At 41.1% G+C, this 22,344-nt stretch overlaps 1 protein-coding gene across 8 annotated transcripts in view; it reads right to left on the bottom strand.

Moving 5' to 3' along the window:
- The window catches only part of LOC144495818 (zinc finger homeobox protein 4-like), a 242,271-nt gene that overhangs the window by 3,796 nt on the left and 216,131 nt on the right, over positions 1-22,344 (bottom strand). For 3 of the 8 annotated variants that reach the window (XM_078216341.1, XM_078216343.1, XM_078216342.1), the window contains exons 9-10: positions 15,016-20,583; positions 1-313 (exon numbers count right to left, since the gene is read on the bottom strand). The exon at positions 1-313 is cut by the window's left edge and continues 3,796 nt beyond it. In XM_078216341.1, coding sequence (XP_078072467.1) covers positions 1-313; positions 15,016-20,583 — 5,881 coding nt within the window. Of the gene's footprint in view, positions 314-6,018; positions 6,932-6,973; positions 7,254-12,598; positions 12,747-13,636; positions 13,789-15,015; positions 20,584-22,344 lie in introns of those variants that run through there. The other 5 variants (XR_013498342.1, XR_013498341.1, XM_078216346.1 and 2 more) reach the window with 5 other exon arrangements.

The following is a 22,344-nucleotide window of genomic DNA, read 5'->3' as shown; positions in this document are numbered from 1 at the left end:
TCCATTGACTTCCCACCTCCATTTTGGTTCGACATGACTGACGATTCCTTTTCTTCTTTCTTATTAAGTAGATTTTCATCTTTGTCCTTCTCCGCCGCATCCTTCTCTTTGGGTTTCACCTTGACCTTGTCCGACTTCCCGTTTTTCTCTGAATCCTTGTTCTGTTGCTCTGCCTGCTGCGCGACCAAAGGAACTGATGGTGGTGGGGGAGTCTGCAGCAAAGGTTTGGTGGGAACACTGCTGAGTGATAGGGCAGGGGAAACGGTGGTTGGAGAAGGAAACCCAAGCATGCCTGCACCCGGAGATGATAAAGCTGAAAGACAATAACAGAGAATCAATCACTATTTCACTATCATTTCTCCAGCACTGATGAGGAAAAGTCAATTACGCATGACACTTATTTTAAAATTAAGAATTAAATATATTAGCTATTCTGATTCAACTGTCACTCAACAGAAATTATAGTCTCAGAAATTACCGGATTGCTACACCATGCCCACCAGAAAAAGACCCATTTATGCATACTCTTTCTATAAAATTTCTCACACCACAAACTCCGAATACTTATAACTCAACGAGACTGGTGCAATTGCAGGGACTGTCAAGAATTTGGGGATCATTGAGGGCGGAGGACTTTTCTTGACTACTATGTTCACAGGCCCCTGGACACAGTAGGCCACTGCCTCCATCACCAGTGTACTGTGAATGCAGGTCTACAATCTACTCACCAAGGCACCATCATCCCATGCAATCTCTACCGTCGAGAAGATGAGCAGCAATGTTTTGTGAATACCACTACTTACAGGATCACATCTAAGTAAATGTAACTCCCTTATGCAAAAAGGGATGGAGACGGAAAGCAGGAAACTTTCGGCCAGTTAGCTTATCAACTGTCATAGGGAAAGCTATTATTAAAGATGTTATGGCAGGACACTTAGAAAAAAGATCAAGGTAATCAGGCAGAGCTAACGTTTTGTGAAAGGGAAATCATGTTTAACCAATTTGTTGGGAGTTCTTTGAAGGATTCACATTTTCTGTGGATGAAGGGTAGCCAATAGATGTACAGTACTTAGATTTCCAGAAAGCATTTGATAAGATGACATATCAAAAGTTATTCAGGAAAATAAAAGCTCATGGTGTATGTAGGGGGCAAAATATTGGCCTGAATGGAAGACTGACTGGTTATCAAGAAACACAGAATATGCATAAATGGGTCTTTTTCTGGTTGGCATGGTGTAACAATCCTCCCAAGGGCGTAGTGGCGTAATGGCAGTTTGACTGGACTAGTAACCCAGAGACCCTGGGTAATGGGTTTGTTGCCCCCCCCCCGTGGCAGATTGTGACATTTGAATCCAATTAAAATCTGGAATTGAAAGTCTAATGATGTCCATGAAATCATTGCTGTTTATTGTAAAAAAAACATCTGGTTCACTAATGTCCTTTAGGGAAGGAAATCTGTCGTCCTTACCTGGTCTGACCTACATGTGACTCGAGATCCACAGCAATGTGGTTGACTTTTAATTGCCCTCAGGGATGGGTAATAAAGGCTGGCCCAGCCAGCAACACCCACATCTCATGAACACATTTTTTTAAAAAGAGTGTTGTGCCACAGCGATCAGTGCTGGGGCCTCAACTTTTTAGAATTTATATAAATGACTTGGATGAAGGTACAGAAGGTATGGCTGTAAATTTGCTGATGATATAAAGATAGGTAGGAAAGTATATTGGCTACAAGGAAGACTGAATAGGTGGAGTAAGTGGGCAAAGGTCTGGCAAATAGGGTATAATGTGGGAAAATATGCAATTGCCCATTTTGGCAGGAAGAATGATCTGACTGGTGAGAGACTGCAGGACATTGAGATGCAGAGGGAACTGGGTTTCCTAGTGCATGAATCACAAAAGATTAGCATGCAGGTGCAGCAAGTAATTGGGAAAGCTATTAGAATATTATTATTTAATGCGAGGGGAGTTGAATACAAACATAGGGAAATTGTGCTTCATTGTACTGGACACAGGTGAGACTACATCTGGAGTCTGTGTATGATTTTGGTCTCCTTATTTAAAGAAGAATGTAAATGCATTAGAAACAACCCAGAGAAGATTTATTAAACTAATACCAGAAATGGGCAGGTTGTCTTCTGAGGAAAGGTTTGACAGGCGGTTTATAACTGCTGGAGTTTGGAAGTCTAAGAGGTGACTCGATTGAAACATGCAAGATCCTAAGAGATGTTGATAGGGCGGAGGTAGAGAGGATGTTTCTTCCTGTGGGAGAATGTAGAACTAGGGGTCACTCTTTCAGGATAAGAGAGTCATGAGTCTTTGGAACTCCCTTCTTCAAATGGCAGTGGAAGCAGAGTCTTTGAATATTTTCAAGGCAGAAGTAGATAGATTCCTGATAAACAAGGGGGTGAAAGGTTTCCGGGGTAGGCGGGAGGTTACAGTCAAATCAGCGATGATTTTATTGAATGACAGAGCAGACTCGAAGCAGCAACTCCTGCTCTCAACTCACACGTTTGCATGTTAAGTCACACACGATCTTGAGTTGGCATTACAGTGCCATGCCTTCACTGTTGCTGGGTCAGAATCCTGGAAATCCCTGTCTACCACTGTTGCGAGACCAGCAGAAGGACGACAGTGGTTCAAGATGATAGCCTAATACTTTTTCAGGGCAACTAGGGGGAGGTAATGTGGCATTGACTCTGTGCCTTTATCTCAAAAGTGAATAAATAACACATGTGGATCGCAAACTATTTAAAATAAATAAGTTAATTAAAATAATGCAGTGAGTAAATTGATACAAGCCTGCCAAGCATTCATGTAATGACATCATACTGTAACTGTAGGTTCATAACTCATCAAGTAAATATTACGATCTCCATAGAGACCAGTAAGTTTTAAAAAGAAAATCAAACTTCCAGTTAAAAGCTGAAAGGATGACACAAGATTTCACATCTTAGGATGTTTACTGTAACAAAAGACTAAAAGCACTATTGACTAAACACTCTCATTGTCATAGAAATCATAGAAACCCTACAGTGCAGAAGGAGGCCATTCGGCCCATCGAGTCTGCACCGACCACAATCCCACCCAGGCCCTACCCCCACATATTTACCCACTAATCCCTCTCACCTACGTATCCCAGGACACTAAGGGGCAATTTAACATGGCCAATCAACCTAACCCGCACATCTTTGGACTGTGGGAGGAAACCGGAGCACCCGGAGGAAACCCACGCAGACACGAGGAGAATGTGCAAACTCCACACAGACAGTGACCCAAGCCAGGAATCGAACCCGGGACCCTGGAGCTGTGAAGCAGCAGTGCTAACCACTGTGCTACCGTGCCGCCCGTAAACAACATAAACTTTAAACCTCGGGACAGAATACCTCTTTCTTATTTTTAGCACAACCAAAAAAAAAACACACTTCACAAGTTTACATTACATTATCCTTTTAGCAGATATTGGGCAGGATTCTCTGGCCTCCCAGTTGCATGTTTCTCGGTGGCGGGAGGCAGCATGCCATTTGTTGGTGACAGAATTCTCTGGTCCCACCACTGTCAATGGGATTTCCTATTGAAGCCATCCCATTCCATCAGGAAACCTGCGGGCAGGGTTACGCAGCCAGCAGGACCAGAAAATCCTGCTGGTATGAACAGCCATTGAATCCCACTCATTTAATTCGCCCAAAATCAGTCAAAAGCAATTTGGGGCTTCTGAGGGTTTATTTCTGTTCTTTTCCTTTCCCAGCCTGGTACTTCTAACCCCAGAAGAGTATTACCAGAGAGTCTCCCTCTAACTCAAGCTAGGCAACTCTTCCAACTTTATTTTCACTCCACGTGAATTTGGTCTTTTAAATCCGAGCACAAGCTTCCACCCTCGGTGAACCATAGAGAATTTTGGCCTCTTACTGCTCAGCCTCTCCCAGACTCTGGCAGACTAACTTGTCTATGCGTTTTCAGGGAAATCTCAGAAAACTTGCCACCACCCCCCCCCCCCCCCCAAACCATTTCCATGGCAAAGTGAATCACTTGGGCCTTGTATCCAGTAGAAATGCTGATTAATTATTTTCGAGGTCCCAACTCTTTTTTAACTTTGAAGTAACTGGACAATTTAGAACACAGCTGTTCACAACCTACCATTCTCAACACTTTTTTGAGATGTTGGAGACTCTCAGTCTATCTACTGTTTGCATACAGGTTTCTGCCATTGTCTCCAAGTTTGCATCCTTCCAGTAAAACAATGTGGGTCCCCTTTAATCTCAAACAATCAAACCGCACAGGCTCACTGTCAGGCAGACTGCAAAACAGGTCACATGGTCCCCTTCATCTTACCTTAGTTAAAGGCCGTCCCAAAACCTAACAATTTTATAAATCTAATAATTATAACAGAGTTACAGTTATTTGGTATTGTAATGCAGAAGTACCAAATAATAACTAGCAAAAATATATCAATTGTGGCTTTATTCTTTACTATTTTTGTAGAATCTGAAATGCAACAACTTGTAGCTTATTTTATTGTCTCTCTTCATGTAGGTTGTTAATTGTGGCTTATACCATGAAAACAATATGGGGAAAGGAGACAGGACCCAAGAACCACCTCAGCTGGTACAGGGATTGAACCCTCCTTTTACACATAATTCTACACCCCACTCTAGTTACCTAAGCAAACAATCCTGTCCTTTCTCTTAATTCAGCATACTTCAATGAACTGTACCTTATTAATTTGAAGGTAAGTACCCAAGTATCTACAGTAAATTAGCAACAAAAATTGTAAACATGTCAAGTACGTGATTCTTTGGAAGTTGCAACATTATATTGGTTTTGACACTTTGGTGTGTGAACATTCAAATAGTGTAATAAGCTGAAGTTGCAAATCGTACTCAAAACAGAATTTATCTACACCCATAACTAAAGACAACAAGGGTTATTTGGACTTTGGATGGTAGTGTAACATGGATATCATGAAGGCCCACCTTCTCAACCTTGCCCCTTGCCTGAGGTGTGGTGATCCTCAGGTTAAATCATCACCAGTCAACTCTCCCCCTCAAGAAGGAGAGCAGCCTGTGGTCATCTGGGACTATGGTGACTTTACTTTAACATGGATATCATCCAGCTGCCCTGTCCTGATTGGCATCTCGTTGGACTGACAGAGGGTGAATCACTATGACCTGTTTTGTACTATCATCCAAATTTGAAATTACCCCATCATGCTTTAAATTGTTTTCCATAAAACATCAGTCAGAATAAGTATGTGCGGCATTCTGATGGAGAGAACATATACAAGCACACATTGGTGTAAATAGAAACAAAGTTCACATTTTAAATCACTATATATTTTTTTCCAGATCCAACTGGCACAAATCAAAGAATTAACAACAGCAAAATTCAAAGAATAAACATGTGATGTACATGATTAAATATTCCAGAAACAACTGAGCATTCCTGCTGAAGGATCCACTCTATGAGTTAAAGGTTGACACTGCAGAAGAAAAGGAAGACACAGGAAGAATGCTTGTCAACTATGACTCAATTGATAGCACTCTTGCCTGAATCTGAAGGTTGTGGATTCAATTCCCTCTCTGGAGACTTGAACCCAAGAATTTAGGCTGACACACCAGAGCAGCGGTGGGGAAATGTTACACTGAGAAGGTATTGATTTTGGATGAAACATTAATCCAAGCTGCTATTTGGTGAATGTAGAAGATCCCATTGTGCTACACTGAAGAATAGCAGGGAATTTATCCCTTCCATCCCCAGCAATGTTTATCCTGCAATCAAAATTACAAACATATTATCTGGTCAGTATCACATTGTTGTTTGAAGGAATTGGCTGTGCAGAAATTGGCTGCTGTATGTCATATTAAAATGGTATTAAAACAGTGACTGCTCTTCAAAAATATTCCATTGGCTATAAAACCCTTGGGATATTCTGAGGTTGTGAAAAGTGCTATATAAATGCAAGACTTTTTTTAATAAATGAGAAAACACATTTTTATTTCCAAAAAATGTTACAGGCAATCAAAATATCAATTTATATATGGTACATTTGGCTAATGGGTTGTGGAAGGGCCTTACACAAGACTATAGACCATAAGACAGAGAAGCAGAATTAGGCCACTCGGCCCATCGAGTCTGCTCCACCATTCAATCATGGCTGATATTTTTCTCATTTCCATTCTGCGGCCTTTTCCCCATAACGCCTGATCCCCTTATTAATCAAGAACCTATCAATCTCTGTCTTAAAGACATTCAATGACCTGGCCTCCACAGCCTTCAACGGCAAAGAGTTCCACAGATTCACCAAGGTGGTACTTTGAATAAGGAGGGGAGCACATCAGCCACTGAAAACGGAATCCTCATCTCTTAACTTCCACCAAAAAATCTAGAGAGTGCAATGCTGTCAGTGCCAATATCTTGGAAGAACATAGAGGATAGTTGCTTACTTTAATACATGCTGAATAACCAGCTTTATTAGACAGTGATTTTTCTTTCCTCTCTGGGTGAAGTTTTGTAATATTATGCATTATCATGTGTCATGTTAGGTATTATCGTACTTCACAATGACATTGACAATGGCATAATGGCCCTCCTCCAAAAGGCTCTGGTATGATAGTGGTACAGAATATAGACATCTATCGCTTGTGACTGATTTATACCATGGTTTGTTGATGCAGACTCTTCAGCTCATATGGTGTAAAATACGGAAGACCCTGTGAAGGATGTGGTGTTAATTGAAGGGTTAGAATGCTATTCAGCAAGACAGTACAAAATCTGCTCCGTGCAAGTGTTCATTCGCTCCTTCTTGCCCAGTAATATGACATCCTCTTGTGCCCGAGCACTGTCTAAAAGATATTTGTTGCCTTGAAGATGGATATAGTGGAGCTGGAAAGGATCACTTATCAGTAGACATGAAGGGCATTGTTGCAGAATGCTGTTTAAAAAAGACATAAAATAATTTATGAAGTTCCAGTGTTTCAAAGAAATATAGACACAATATTTTCATCATGTTAAGTATGACTTTACACATTAATAAGGTTATTGTTGGTGATTATGAGAAGTATTTGTTCTATAGAAGAAAATTGTTGTAAAAATATTCCCACTTACCAGTTGAGACTCTGAAGAAGTGCTTTCTTCCCTGAAACACCTTTTTGGTCAGCTCATGTGTTGCTGTCTCTTGGTGCAGCATGTTTTGGTTCATTGTCTATGTCTTCCATTTTTTCTATAACATCCATTTGAAGTGATCAATTCATTCTCTACATTTATGTGACAATCATGGCATTTTAGAAATGACCTCCTTTTCCACCATATTGCATGTACTTTTTTTCTTTACATTTCAGAAATTGATTAACTGGACTAACAGATTAATTTTGTGCTCAGCTTTCAAGTTCAGTTGAGGAACATACAAAGATGAGAAAAATGACGTAGGGCCCTTTGAGCCTGCTCCATCAGCCAATCAGACTATTACTGCTCTGATCTTGGCCTCAACTCCATTTTCCCGTTTATTCCCTGTAACACTGGACTCCTGTATAGTTCAAAGATCTGTCCAGGACTCAGCCTCCATTGCTCTTTGGGGTAGAGAACTCCAAAGATTCACAACCCTCAGAGAAGAAATTCATCCCCTTCTCATTCTTAAATGGATGACCTCTTATCCTGAAGCTATAGCCCCTAGCTCTAGATTCCCCCATGAGAAGAAACATCCTCTCAGCATCTACCCTATCAAGCTGCCTCAAGATATTAATATCTTTCAAAAAGATCACCTTCTCAATCTTCTAAACTCCAATGGATATAGGCCCAACCTGCTCAACCTTTCTTATAAGACAACCTCTTCATATTAGGAATCAACTTAGTAAGCTTTCTCTGAACTGCTTTCAATGTAAGCATATCCCTCCTCAAATAAGGAGATCAAAACTCAATGTAGTACACTAAATGTGGTCTCACCAAAGCCCTGTATGATTGTAGCAGGACATCCCTACTTTTATATTCTTCCTCCCATGTAATAAAGGCCAACTTTCCATTTTTTTTCCATAATCACATACTGTACCTGCATGCAAACCTTTTATGTTTCATGTACAAAGTCAGTGGATCCCTCTGAACTACAGTGTTTTGTGGTTTCTCTCCATTTAAATAACATTTTGCTTTTTTATTCTATCTGCCAAGTAGATCACCTCACATTTTCCCATATGATGCTCCATCTGCCAAATTTCTGCCCATTCACTTAACCTATTTACATCTGTTTGCAGGTTCAGTGTCTTTCTCCTAACCTGCTTTAGAACCAATCTTTGTATCGTCAGAAAAGTGGGCTAGAGAGCACTTGGTCCCTTTATCTAAGTCATTAGTATAGATTGTAAATGATTGAGAATCCAGCGCTGACTGCTGCAGCACTCTAAGGGGTATCAGACTGTTCGGAGGGACAGACAGGAAGGTAAGGGAGGTGGTGTCGCTCTGATATTTAAGGATGACATCAGGGTGATAGTGAGAGATGATATAGGTTTTATGGAAAAAAAGATTGAATCCTTTTGGGTGGAAATTAGAAACAATGAGAAAAAGGTCACTGATAGGTGTAGTCTATAGGCCACCAAATAATAACATTATGGTGGGGCGAGAAATAAACAAAGAAATAACTAATGCATGTAAAACTGGTACAACAATTATTATGGGGGATTTTAATCTACATGTCAATTGGTCAAACTGGGTCAGTCAAGACGGCCTTGAGGAGTTGTTCATAGAATGTATCCACGATGGCATCCTTGAACAGTATGTAATGGAACCTACAAGGGAGCAAGCTATCCTAGATCTGGTCCTGTGTAACGAGACAGGAATAATTAATGATCTCACAGTTAGGGATCCTCTCGGAAGAAGCGATCACAATATGGTTGAATTTAAAATACAGATGGAGCGTGAGAAGGTAAAATCCAAAACCAGTGTCTTGTGCTTAAACAAAGGAGACTACAATGGGATGGGGGAGGAGTTGGCTAAGGTAGACTGGGAGCAAAAACTTGATGGTGAGACAATTGAGGAACAGTGGAGGACTTTCAAAGTGATTTTTAACAGTGCTCAGCAAAAGTATATACCAGTGATAAGGAAGGACTGTAGAAAAAGAGATAATCAGCCATGGATACCTAAGGAAACAAATGAGGGTATCAAACTGAAAGAAAATGTATACCAAGTGGCAAAGATTAGTGAGAAACTAGAGGATTGGGAAATCTTTAAAGGTCAACAGAAAGCCACAAGAAAAACTATAAAGAAAAGTAAGATGGATTATGAGAGTAAACTAGCTCAGAATATAAAAACAGATAGCAAAAGTTTCCACAATTATATAAAACAAAAAAGAGCGAATAAAGTAAACATTTGTCCTTTAGAGGATGAGAAGGGGGATGTAATAACTGGAAATGAGAAAATGGCTGAGGCATTGAACAGGTATTTTGTGTTGGTCTTTACAGTGGAAGACACAAATAACATGTCAAAAATTGATGACAAGAAGGCTATGGAAGATGAGGATCTAGAAACTATTATCATGCGGTAGTGTTGGACAAGCTAATGGGGCTAAAAGTAGACAAGTCTCCTGGCCCTGATGGAATGCATCCCAGGGCACTAAAAGAGATGGCGGGGGAAATAACAAATGCACTAATGGTAATTTACCAAAATTCGCTGGACTCTGGGGTGGTTCCCGCAGATTGGAAAACGGCAAATGTGACGCCACTGTTTAAAAAAGGAGGTAGACAAAAGGTGGGTAACTATAGGCCGATGAGCTTAACTTCTGTAATAGGGAAAATGCTTGAATCTATCATCAAGGAAGAAATAGCGAGACATCAGGATATAAATTGTCCCATTGGGAAGATGCAGCATGGGTTCATGAAGGGCAGGTCGTTTTTGACTAAATTGGTGGAATTCTTTGAGAACATTACATGCGCAGACGACAATGTGGAACCTGTGGATGTGGTGTATCTGGATTTCCAGAAGGCATTTGACAAGGCTGCTGCACAAGATAAAGGTGCACGGTGTTACTGGTAATGTATTAGCATGGATAGAGGATCGGTTAACTAACAGAAAGCAAAGAGTGGGGGAAAATGGATGTTTTTCTGGTTGGCGATCAGTGACTAGTGATGTGCCTCAGGGATCAATGTTGGGACCGTAATTGTTTACAATTTACATAAATGATTTGGAGATGGGGACCAAGTGTAGTGTATCAAAATTCACAGATGACACAAAGGTGAGTGGCAGAGCAAAGTGTGCAGAAGACGCTGAAAGTTTGCAAAGGGATATTGATAGTCTAAGTGAGTGGGCGAGGGTCTGGCAGATGGAGTACAATGTTGGTAAATGTGAGGTCATCCATTTTGGTAGGAATAACAGCAAAATGGACTATTATTTAAATGGTAAAAAATTGCAGCGTGCTGCTGTGCAGAGGGACCTGGATGTCCTTGTGCATGAATCACAAAAAATTGGTTTGCAGTTGCAGCAGGTAATTAAGAAGGCAAATGGAATTTTGTCCTTCATTGCTAGAGGGATGAAGTTTAAAAACAGCGAGGTTAAGTTGCAGCTGTATAAGGTGCTGGTGAGGCCACACCTAGAGTACTGTGTAGAGTTTTGATCTCCTTACTTGAGAAAGAATATACTGGCACTGGAGGGGGTATGGTGATGAATATAGACATATGGTGATGGTGAAAGAGTGGGTTTGAATAATTCCATTTAACTTTAGATTGCACATCTTAACCAATTTATTATTGGCGGTAATTTAACATTTTGAATCATAATCAATTCAAAACATTAACTCTGCTTTTTTTCTCCACAGTAAGAGTTTTAACAACACCAGGTTAAAGTCCAACAGGTTTATTTGGTAGCAAACGCCACTAGCTTTCGGAGCACTGCTCCTTCATCAGATGGAGTGGAAATCCACTCCACAGCGACTGTCAGACCTGCTGAGTACATGCAGCATTATCTGTTTATTTTTGTTTCAGGTTTCCAGCATCTGCACTATTTTGCTTTTATTATATGTAACTGTATGCATAGATATTGGGTGAAGAAAAGAGTTTGCCTTGACATCTTCAACGATTGACTACTCTGCCAAAGCCCACTGTCACACATGAACAATGAGCACTTGGACCAGGTACCTTGGGGCCCCAGTTCTCACAGAACATTAGTTCAATCTCTCCAGGATAGTAGATGATGAAGGAGAAGTCAAAAACTGGTGAAACGGAAGAAAATAATTGTGGCTCTGACAAATGGTCATCCAGACTCGAAATGTTAGCTCTCTATTCTCTCTCCACAGATGCTGTCAGACCTGCTGAGATTTTCCAGCATTTTCTGTTTGTTTCAGATTCCAGCATCCGCAGTATTTTGCCTTTCAAATAATTGCGGTATTGTTTTGACCTTTCTCCCACTTAATCCGCCCAATATAGCTGAAAGCTCAAAGGTTTGTTCTAAAACTTTACACATTTAAACTTTTTTGTATTTAGCCTTATTACAACATCAAAAGTAGCTATATAATTTTAATGAACGCTAGGTCCTTACTTAAATGATAACTATTCACCAGTTTACCTGGATTGCTAAATCTAATGTAGCATACACTTAATATCTGCTTTACCTTTTAAGTACTAGTACTTAATCATCTCTATGAAAAAGCCAAGGGTTCTACCATCTTCTTTGGAAATTCCAGGTCTGTCCATTTTGTCTCTGAATAAGGTCCTATCACTATCCATTGTAATTTCTTGTAGCTTTTCTATTTGCCAGAAGTGTTCTCTATCTTTTCCTCTTGAGCCAACACTTGATTATTTTCTTCTTAATCATTGTTAATTTCTACCCATAAGGCTACTACCATTGTACCCCCATTATTATATACATCCTATTGACCATTATTTCATCATCTCTTATCCCCCAAAATTTATCTGTACAAAATATACTTAATTCTCTTGTTTTCTTTTAAGTGCATCTTATAGCTGCAGCCATGTTAATATGATAGCAACAATGTAAGTATATTTTGGACACATGTACCTTCAGTCCCAAAAGATTAATTTAGATATTAGCAACCGTAAAAATATTTAAATTTGTCCTTCAACTCATTTTTTTTTGTTACACCTGCCTTTCTTTCTTTGGTCTGAATATTAATAATTATCTCCCTCCACTTTTCAAACAGGCACCAACATTTGTTCATCCACATTTAGAAAAGCTTCAACCATCTCCTTTCAAATGTAGTTCAATGGACTATAGAGTGACTATTTTCTTTTCACTACGTACAATATCATATATCTTAAATTTAAAACATGAACACTTCACAAGATGAGTACTCATTTCAAAAATAGTAGTTATCTTTTGAGATGTATGTATTATAATGTATTCGGTTCTTAAGATGTTATATTGAATTGTGATACATAAATGCATCTTTTTAAAAATTCCACACCTTCGCTTCCAGTTCACATTCTTTCTTCTCTTTATATTCACGTGCCATTCACAGAATGAAAGAATAGGTAGATGATTATGTTCAAGGCTTTTTACCTCCATTCTTTATCTACTGGTTTAGAAATGTGTGACAGCAATCCACTGTTACTCATTCTCAAATGTTTTCTACACTACCCTCTGGTCTGAATTTACGCTCCTGTGTCGAGAATGCAGAGTCAGGAAAATTCACCCGGTTTGATATCCATTCTGGCTGGGAGTCAGGACTGTTGACTCCAGAAAAAGTGTGGAGGCTGCCACAGGGGCTGCCGGGTGTGGAGGTGGACTGCCTTCAACGCTCTGGCATTTTGTCCCAGCTGTAACAAAAAGTAAGAAAACGAAAAGCAGCCCTCACCCCTTCAATACCTCTCATTCCCCATCCATGCAACCCACCCCTCTCTCATAGTCCCCATACCCTTCATGTCAACATATACCCCTCCACTCATCCTCCATTGGCAATCATAGCCCTATGCCAACCTGTGCCCCTCTTTCCACCCCATTACCCTTTATAGCCCCTATTAGTGCCAATTCACGTCCCCTCTTCCCCCACCCCCTCTCCCCCTCCCCCCACCATTTGCCTTTACACCCTGCAAGCCAGTTCACCCAGTATTCACTAGGGACAGACCTCAGGATCCATGCTGAGATGAGATTAAGTAGTTCTAAGTATATATCAATGGCTCCACTATTTACAAACATTTAATTCACTACATTTAAATTTCTTCAACTACTTAATCTCTTATTTAAAAAATAAGCATTTGTATCCAGAGCCCCACATCGAAGATTTCATAACCATTTTTAACATCAAATAAACTGTGAACTGACAGGTGCCCCATTGTGATAATGATAGAATGTGGATCAGTCACGCAGCACAAATCCCACAATGATATACACCAGGCTCATGTCAACAAAGTGAAAAAGCAAAGGCTGATTTTTTAAAAAACTACATAGATTTTTAAATTTAAAGACCAGGAGATTTTAATGTCTTGACAACTTAACACTTTCAAGCAGTTTATTCACTTTTTACACAAATTCATGATTAATTTTAATAATGCAAAAGGGCTCCCAAAGGTTTTCATGGACCTTTTGTCATAATAACAGGAAAGTGCGACTAAGTGAGATCTACTAATAACTTCCCCAGCTAACTAAAAACATACTGGACTGTTTAAAGAGGACCTATTTTTTTTTAAATGCAAAAAAAGTCACTGACCAAAGATGGCTACCGCCAGTCACCTGATGCCTGGTATTGTAAGTTGATCACTTTTCTGGATAGCTCCTATAAGGTTTGCACTGCAGATCTGCCCTGACATGGTTCATGGAATTTCACACCTGGGGAGTGTCAAGGTTCACTTCAAAAAGGGACTGTTGAAAGAAAGGCATTACAAATGCAAAGTGCTGGACTTAAATCAACTGTAATTCTGTCAAGGCAATGGAAACTGCTAACCAGCCAGATACACCCAACAGAGACACAAAACCCCCCGTGGAAGGTGAAATAACCCCACTTCTGCTGGTTTCTACTATGTTGAAATGTGTCAAAAGCCTCTGGGATGAAAGACCAAAAATTAGATTACTTGTTCTACAACAATGAGATCAAGACATGTTAACCTAATTGGCAGCTTAGAATTTACAGGCAGGAGGTTTAATAACTGGTTTTGCCAAGCCAGGAACAAAGAAAGATGCCATCAATGTCATCTTGTGAGGGAATCTCTCTCTCTCCCTCTCCGAGAAGTTATGATTGAATCCTGCAAAGTGCAGTTACTCAAACTTCACTTCAACTCCAGGATTTAAAAGAAACTAGACAACTTCAAATGGCGAAAACATTCAACAATCTACACTTCAAGCACAAGCAAAGGATGCAATTGAATATTCTTTAACTTTTATTTGGATTCTAACGTTTCTTACTTCTGAGACTTGTGTGTGTGTATTTTACATTGCATGGTTTGTTTCTTGGGTTTAGTAACTAATAAATTTGCTCTTTCTGTGCCTCAGGAAAACCTGGATAGGTTGGCTCCTTATTAAAAAAGTAAATTGGATTGGAAAAGGCATTTACGGAGAAAATAAATTAAAAAAGACCTTTGTTGTGACCAACCAAGGGGGTTGACTAAAAAGGAACCAGTTCACTGCTCCTCAACCAGTTGTAGTATTATACAAAAGGGGTATGCTGCTTCTCCAGAAACTCTGGTAAATTTAACCTTCTCCTGAAAAGTGTAAAGCCCACAAGTCGTGTTTCGGACATCCCATAAACAAAAAACTGGATCTTTTTGAAGGCAGCTGCATTTTTACATATGCAGCTATCTCCATGAGCCTGCAATCGGCTCCCATTCCCCCACCAGTGAAAATGCCGGGTGCCAGGTTCGGCTAAGCTGGAGATGCTTTCCATCGTTGCAAAAATTCAGGCCTCTGTCTCTCCGAACAGGCATACAGAATCGAGTAAGTGATAAGGCAGCCAAAATTTGAACTTACTGTGTGCAGAATTTTGAATGTTGACAAACGTTTGACACAGCACTTCTTAAGGCTTTAAAACTCTATGCATATATATTTAATAACTTACAGATATAAAAGAAATAAATATGAATCATTATAATTTACCTGTTGCATTTTGTGGAAAACTTGACAGTGAAGCAGGACCATTTACTCCAGGAAGTATGACTGGAGAGAGGCCTGAAAGGCCTGAATAGGATGTTGAAGCATTGAGGCCATGCAATGCAGTATTTTCCATTACACTTTGCTGATGCAGAACTTGTTGTTGTGATGTTATACCCAAAGCATCTGTGGCCTTCTTCAAACGATCCAACTCTTGTTGAGCCATCAACTGTCGGACAGTAGTAGGAGCAAGATAATCCTTCTCCTTATCTAGCTGGCATCCCACCGTCTCTTTCACTTTGTTGATATGTTGCTGTGAGAAAATGTGATCTCTGATAGACAAACGTGCAGTATACATGACACCACATAAGGAACATTCTGCTCTTTGTCCATCAGTTCCAGTTTGATTCATCATGAATGATTTTGCTATGTTCAACTTTATCTTTTTGTCTTTTGCTCGAGCATTCTGAAACCAGACCTGGACAACCCTTTTAGGTAAATTAATTTCATTGCCAAGAAGTTCACACTCTTGCATTGTTGGTGTACGGTAGTCAGCGAAGCATGACTTCAGGACTTTTAGTTGAAGATTACTCATTTGTGTTCTGAAGCGTTTCTGACCAGGTCGCTCACTTGATCTTGATGACTTGAGACTACTGTGGCTACCAAACGGGCTCGGAGAACAGGGATCGGCTAAACTCGATGTCTCACTTCGGTCAACACTATCATCTATGTCATTATCCCTTGATATGAAGCTTAGAGAAGGGCTAGGTAAGCTCATGGAAAGTCTTTCATCATAATAATCAACTGTCGTCGTAACCATCATTGACAATTGATCACCAGCGATTGATGTTTTCAGCTCATCTGAAGACTCAATAACTTTACTTTCAGAAGTGCTGACTAGGTTTTCAGTTTCATTGTTTCCTTCATCTCCTGTACTTCCATCACTTATAGCTGTGTTAATAGACGATGTATCATCATAATCTGTCTTACTCTGATCAAAACTGACAACAGCAGAGTTTATATTTGGACATTCTGTGTCTTCATTGCATTCCGATTTGAATAACAAAGGGCTCAGAAGATGTTTTGGTGACATCTCTGCTGTTTTACTTACTGGCGTTGAAACTGTAGATGGAGCTTCATTTTCACTTAATGCGTCAATCTTGGAGAAAAGCAATGTTGGAAATTCAAAATAATTATCTTTCTGCGGACTTTCGCCATCATCGTCTTGTGGCATAATGGGGCTTGGCGGGAGGCTGTAGCCTGCTTGTTTTGCTTCATGCCAATGCCGAGAACGGATGTGTGTTTCAAGTGCTGTCTTAGCTTTAAAGAGTGCTCGACAAAAAGGGCACCTTCTATGAGATTGACTTGGACCAAGGGCACGAAATTGCCCCTTTCTCTCACGAGCTCGAGTGTTTTGAAACCAAACCTGAACCACGCGTTTTTTCAGGCCTACTTCATTTGAAATGTGATCTAACATTTTTCGAGTAGGATTAGAATCCAACAAGTATTTTTCATACAGTACCTCCAGCTGCTCTGGAGTAATTGTAGTTCTAAGCCTTTTATCACGATGTGGTTCATCACTACTATTTGCACCTTCTTTATCATTTTGATTGTTTTCTTCTTTTTCTTCCAGCTTACGCTTAACTGTTCCCGATGCTGTATTAGAGGAGGTTGGAACTGATGAACTAGGCTGGGAGGATATCTGTGTAAGAGGTCCAGGAAGTAACTGTCCAGCCATAAGTGGGTTGTTTGGGTCAAAAATCATATAGGGCATATCTAACGATCTATCCAAGATTTGTGAGTGGAGGAACTGATTCTGGGCTGCCAAAAAGTGTATGTGCTGGTGTTCTTGCCAAAGTTCCAAGGTTGGAAAGGCATATTTACACTGGTCACACTGGTACTGTAACATCGGAGGAGGTAGACTGTTCTGTAAAGAGGTGACTGCTACAGACAGGGGGCTGGAGGAAACGGTTGGATTTTGAGGCTGTGAATGAGGTCGCATTATTGGCTGTTGGGACTGGTTTTGCTGCTGTGACTGTGCTGTTGTTGTCTGCGGCGCTGACGGAGGTGAGGACATTGGTTTGGCCATTTGGGAAGGTTGAGCAACCTCAATTTGCTTTGGTTTCTCTACTGGTAGGTTAGGTTTCGATGAACTTTTGTCCATTTCCAATTTGGGTGAAGGCATCAGAGGAGTGCTGGAACCAGAGCTCGAACCAGATCTGGAACCAGACCCTGTCACTGTTCCTAACATGGGCTTTGATGAGTCTGCTGAGCCAGAAGCATCAGGATGATTTGACATCATTTGGTCTGTGGCATCCATTGAATCTTCTGTTTGACTATCGTCCTGACAATCATCATCTTCGTCTTTGTAACACTGTTTCTTTTGATGCGTAATTAGATCAAAAATTCGTGGGAACACTACATTACATTTTTTACACTGATATTGTAAATTACTGGTTCGTACATAACGCTCGTTGGTTAGCTCCCTCCTTTCACTGTCTTTAGTATCGGCTTGATTCTCAAAAGTCTTTCGTGCTTTTTGACGGGCATTTTGAAACCACACCACGATTACTCGAGTCGGTAGGTTCAGGACTGTGGATAATTGTTCTATTTCATCATCTTTTGGATAAGCATTCGTATCAAAAAAGTCCTGCAGAACCCTTAACTGGTAGTCAGTGAATCGAGTTCGAGATGACCGCTTATTTATTGTACCGTCTGTCCTGTAATATTCTCCTGTACTAAAACAAGTATCATTTCTGGATTCCTCCAGTGTGGTAATGGGTGGATTATTGAAGTTGTACGGCGAGTCCTTATTTCTTTGCCTTTCTTTAAAAAGGGTATTGCGAAACCAATGTTTAATGACTTTCTGTGGAAGTCCCGACTTTTCTGACATTTCTTGAATTTGCTCTTCAGTTGGTGAATTATTGATATCAAAGTAAGTACGCAAGATCTTTAATTGATCATCCGTGATTCTTGTGCGTGGTCGTTTAAACTGGTGATGTTTCAGAAAATTGGGATCCAAACCTAACTGTTGCTGGCAGAGCTGGGTGAGATCGGCAGATAAAGACTCCATCGTTGGCAGTTGCAACGTGAGCTGGGGTGGCAAAGAAGAATGTTGCATCATAACAGGGGGGAAGAGAGGCAGATCCAAAGAGACGGGCATCTGACCCTGGGATTGCGAAGAAGGTGGAGGAGGAGGAGGTGGCGGGGGAGGAGGGGGAGGAGGGGGGGGCGGTGGTGGTAACGGTGACGGGGCAGATCCTTGGAGTTTGCCATTCCCTGTTGAGGGAGGTGGTGGTGGTGGTGGAGGAGGAGGCGGGGGAGGAGGCGGGGGAGGAGGCAGTGGTGTAGGTGTAGGTGACTCCGGTGAGGATGGCGTCACAGGATACAATTTGTCATACGCTTCCCTGTAGTGGCATGCAAATATTTCCAGCTCCCCGAATGGGAAAAACTGACAGTGGATATGCTCCTGGTGGCTTTTCAGGATAAGAATGTTTGAAAACAGCTTGCCGCAGGCTTCACATTCTAACTTGTCAGTTTTCTCATTTTCACCATTCTTGCCTCGTTTTTGAACTTTCTGCTTGTTTTCATTAAACTGGATAACCAACTCAAAACCAAAGTTCTCTAATAAAGCTTTTGCTGCATTGCCTCTTGCACCGGATGGAATGCGAGGAGGTGGAAGCACAGTGTCCACTGATTTCTGCTTTTTGGTGTCTTTATTTTCTTTTAAAGCTTCGGATTCACTTAAAAAATCATACTGCGTCTTATTTTCTGCCATCTCCATTAATTCCTCAGTTTCTTTGTGGGAATAAGTGTCTTTTAACAACTGGGTCTCCACAGAATTTAGACTATTTTGCTCCTGCTTGGATGGTTTAACTGCTTGTTGCTGTTGCTTTTGCGACAGTTGCTGAGACTGTAAACCTTGGTGGTGTTGCCCGTATTGCTGCTGGATTTGCAATAGCTGTTGCCCTTGTACTTGCTGCTTCAGATCTTCAAGCAGCGATCCTGTCATTGCAGACATTCCAAAGGTCCCTGAACCAGGCAAACCTAGCTCTGTATTTAGATTAAATTCAGTACCTGGCAGGTAAAAAGGAAAGAGAAACTGCGGCTGTTGGAGCTGCAGCAAAGCTTCAGCTGTCATCGGAAAGTGTGGTAACAATGCTGGATTTAGAAATTGAGGCTGAAAGAAAGCAGCTTGTTGCTGCAGTTCATGTTGCAGGTGCATTTGTGCCTGGGCTTGAGCCTGGACTTGGGCTTGAGCCTGGGCTTGAGCTTGAGCCTGAGCCTGAGCCTGGGCCTGAGCCTGAGCTTGTGCCTGAGCCTGGGCCTGGGCCTGAGCCTGGGCCTGAGCCTGGGCCTGAGCCTGGGCCTGAGCTTGAGCCTGAGCCTGGGCTTGAGCCTGAGCCTGGGCCTGAGCCTGAGCCTGGGCTTGAGCTTGAGCCTGGGCCTGAGCTGGTGACTGGGGTTGATGCTGGACAGAATGAGGAGAAATTGATTCAGTGAACTGCTTTTTGTTTGCTTCTTTGATATCTGCATTGATGTCTTTGTTACTAACTGCTGCCATCCCAAGAGAATCTGTAGTCATTTGCCCAGTAGCAAGCAGACTACCGCTACTGCCCACACCATTGTTTCCGCCTGCAGTACTACAACCCCCTGCTTCCAGTTTGGCTGCCCTTGCTTTCGTCTGATGGAGCACAGATCTCATATGTATTTCCAGTGTAGAGCTCTGGCTATAAGCGACATTACATGTGTTGCACTTGTAGGGCTTGTTGTCTATGTTGTTGTTGGATTCTTGAGGAACTGGACTTGATGCCTCTTGAAGAACTTTCTTAAGCTTGTGCAAGTGCGATACTGAATTATAGTGAACCAAGAGGATGTTCTTCTGAGTGAAAGATTCTTTGCACACTGTGCATTTGTATGGTCGAGAAGGATCTAAAAACTTCTCCATGGTAAAATTTGGACCTTTCCGGAAAGGCAGTGTTCGTTTCGGTTCTGAACTTAAATCATCTAGAATAGAGCTGCTGTCACTTCCTGCTGGACTGATTTTCCCATCCTGATCTATTTCCTCTTCTTTATCTATTTCCTGTGCCAAAATGTTATCTTCTTGACCGATAACATCACTTTCTGACCAGAATTCTCCATTCACATGATAACTCCCACATATCTGTTGTATCTCAACCTCACTTAGTTCAGGGTGACTGGTTTCTAAATGTCTCTTCAAAGCCAGAAATGTGCGGAAGCTACGTTGACAAAGGCTACACATTGTGGCAGCCCGAATAGCATGATACTGTGAATGAATCTGAAGTTTCTGCATGGTCTTGAAAGCCAGACTACATTGGCTGCAGCGATACTTGTATACATGCCGATCAGACACAGGCAGCTGTTGCCTTTTCTGGAGTTCATTTAGTTGATCTTGCAGAGAGTCTGAAACCTTAAAACGTTGACTTCCATCCTTCTTCCAATCTGCAGTATCGGAAAATTCCTTTGACATCTTCTGCTCCTCACTTTTTGACTCAGCTCCGGACTTTGAGTTGTCTGAGACTGTATAAAACTTGCCCTCTGATGAATATTCACCTGTTTAATTAAAAATAATACAAAATGAAAGAAACATATACTGTAATTCTAAAACATCATGACACTCCTAAATTCACTATAAAGCCTAGAGCACTGTCATATTTCTACCTTTCTCTTTTTCATATAGCAACAGTTGCAACAGCTATAAGAATGAACACTCTAGAACAAAGAACAAAGAAAATTACAGCACAGGAACAGGCCCTTTGGCACTCCAAGCCTGCAGCGACCATGCTGCCCGACTGAACTAAAACTCCCCACCCTTCCGGAGACCATATCCCATTGTCTCTGGTATGTTCTTCGGGAAAAGAGCCAAGAAGGAAATATTATTGTATTCTGATAGCATGCTGCTATAAATGCCAAACACAAAAGTTCACTGCCAGTCACCTTCCAAGCCATCATGCCCATTGGTCAGTTTCTGAAGTTCAATCTGAGAAGAGGAGTAAGAGAGGCTGCTCTGAGCAAAAAGTACAAATTTCAAATATTTCGGATTCTGGCAAGTCTTTGACCTTTTACTTTGAGGCCTTCTATAGGCTCAGAATTGGATATAGTTGTCCACAGCCAGTGTATGGTGGATTATTAGACTGGTTTAAAAATGTCCTCAGACATTCCCCCAAACTGTTGCTAGGACACAGTACGAATAGAGGAAGTTCCAGCTTTTGCACCCAAGATAAGGATTTGCAGGTCAGTGTTTATGAGGTGGAAACTCGGAGAACCAGGTCTTGCCCCAAATTATGAATCCAGGGCTGGGATAATAAACTATACTAGGCATTTCATGTCTACCAAAGTCTCAGTTTAAAGGCTCAACCAAAACTCAGCACTTTCCAAGTACTTCACAGAAATCATAGGATCATTACAGTACAGAAGGAGGCCATTCAACCCAGCGAGTTTGCACTGAGTCTCCGAAAGTGCATCTTACCCAGGCCCACCCGCCGGCCCGCCCTATCTCAGTAACCTCACGCATTTACCATGTCTAATCTACCTTCCACACATCTTTGACAGCAAAAGGCAAGTTAGTATGGTCAATCCACCTAACCTGCACATCTTTAGACTGTGCAAGGAAATCAGAGTACCCAGAGGAAACCCATGCAGACATGTGCAAACTCCACACAGACATTCACCCAAGGCCGGTATCGAACCGGGGTCCCTGGCACTGTGAGGCAGCAATGCGAACTATCTTGTCACCGTGTAGGTTATCAGGTTAAATTGTGATACTCAAAATCCTGAAGTGTGGTTTTAACCTTTGACATTCTAACTCAGAAGCAACAGTCAAATTGATGTAGAAAATGTATTACATCATCAAAGGATGTCCCAAAACTTCATATCCAATTGATTAATTAGAAATGGACTTCATAAAATGGGCACAGCATCAAATGCATATGTTTGATTTTCTATGAAGATAAATCCTCATTTCCTGCCCCCCTTCCACCCCCCAACTTGTATGTCCAACTGATGATATTCCTTATTTTATTTCAAAGCCTTCCAGTGTCCTGACATACCAATTCAGTGAAGGGAAGGGAAGTGGCCACAAACATAACTCAGTAGCTCCACAAGTAAAGGAAAATTCAACTTTCTAAACACAGATACTAATACAAAGCCTGTTCAACTGAGAAAGAATAGCTTGTGAAACCAATAGTGGAAATTAGAAGTGAATATTTTATATTGATCCCAGCACAAGTTCCACTGAGCACTACAAAAACCAGAGGAGTTCTGGAAGTATCCATAGTCATTCTAATGCTAGAAATCTGTCTGGATTCTTATTGA

Source organism: Mustelus asterias, chromosome 7 (assembly GCF_964213995.1).
Source record: "Mustelus asterias chromosome 7, sMusAst1.hap1.1, whole genome shotgun sequence".
NCBI classification, from domain to species: Eukaryota; Metazoa; Chordata; class Chondrichthyes; order Carcharhiniformes; family Triakidae; genus Mustelus; species Mustelus asterias.
The sequence above is the reverse complement of the archived record's forward strand: the minus strand, read 5'-3'. Positions and strand labels throughout refer to the sequence as shown.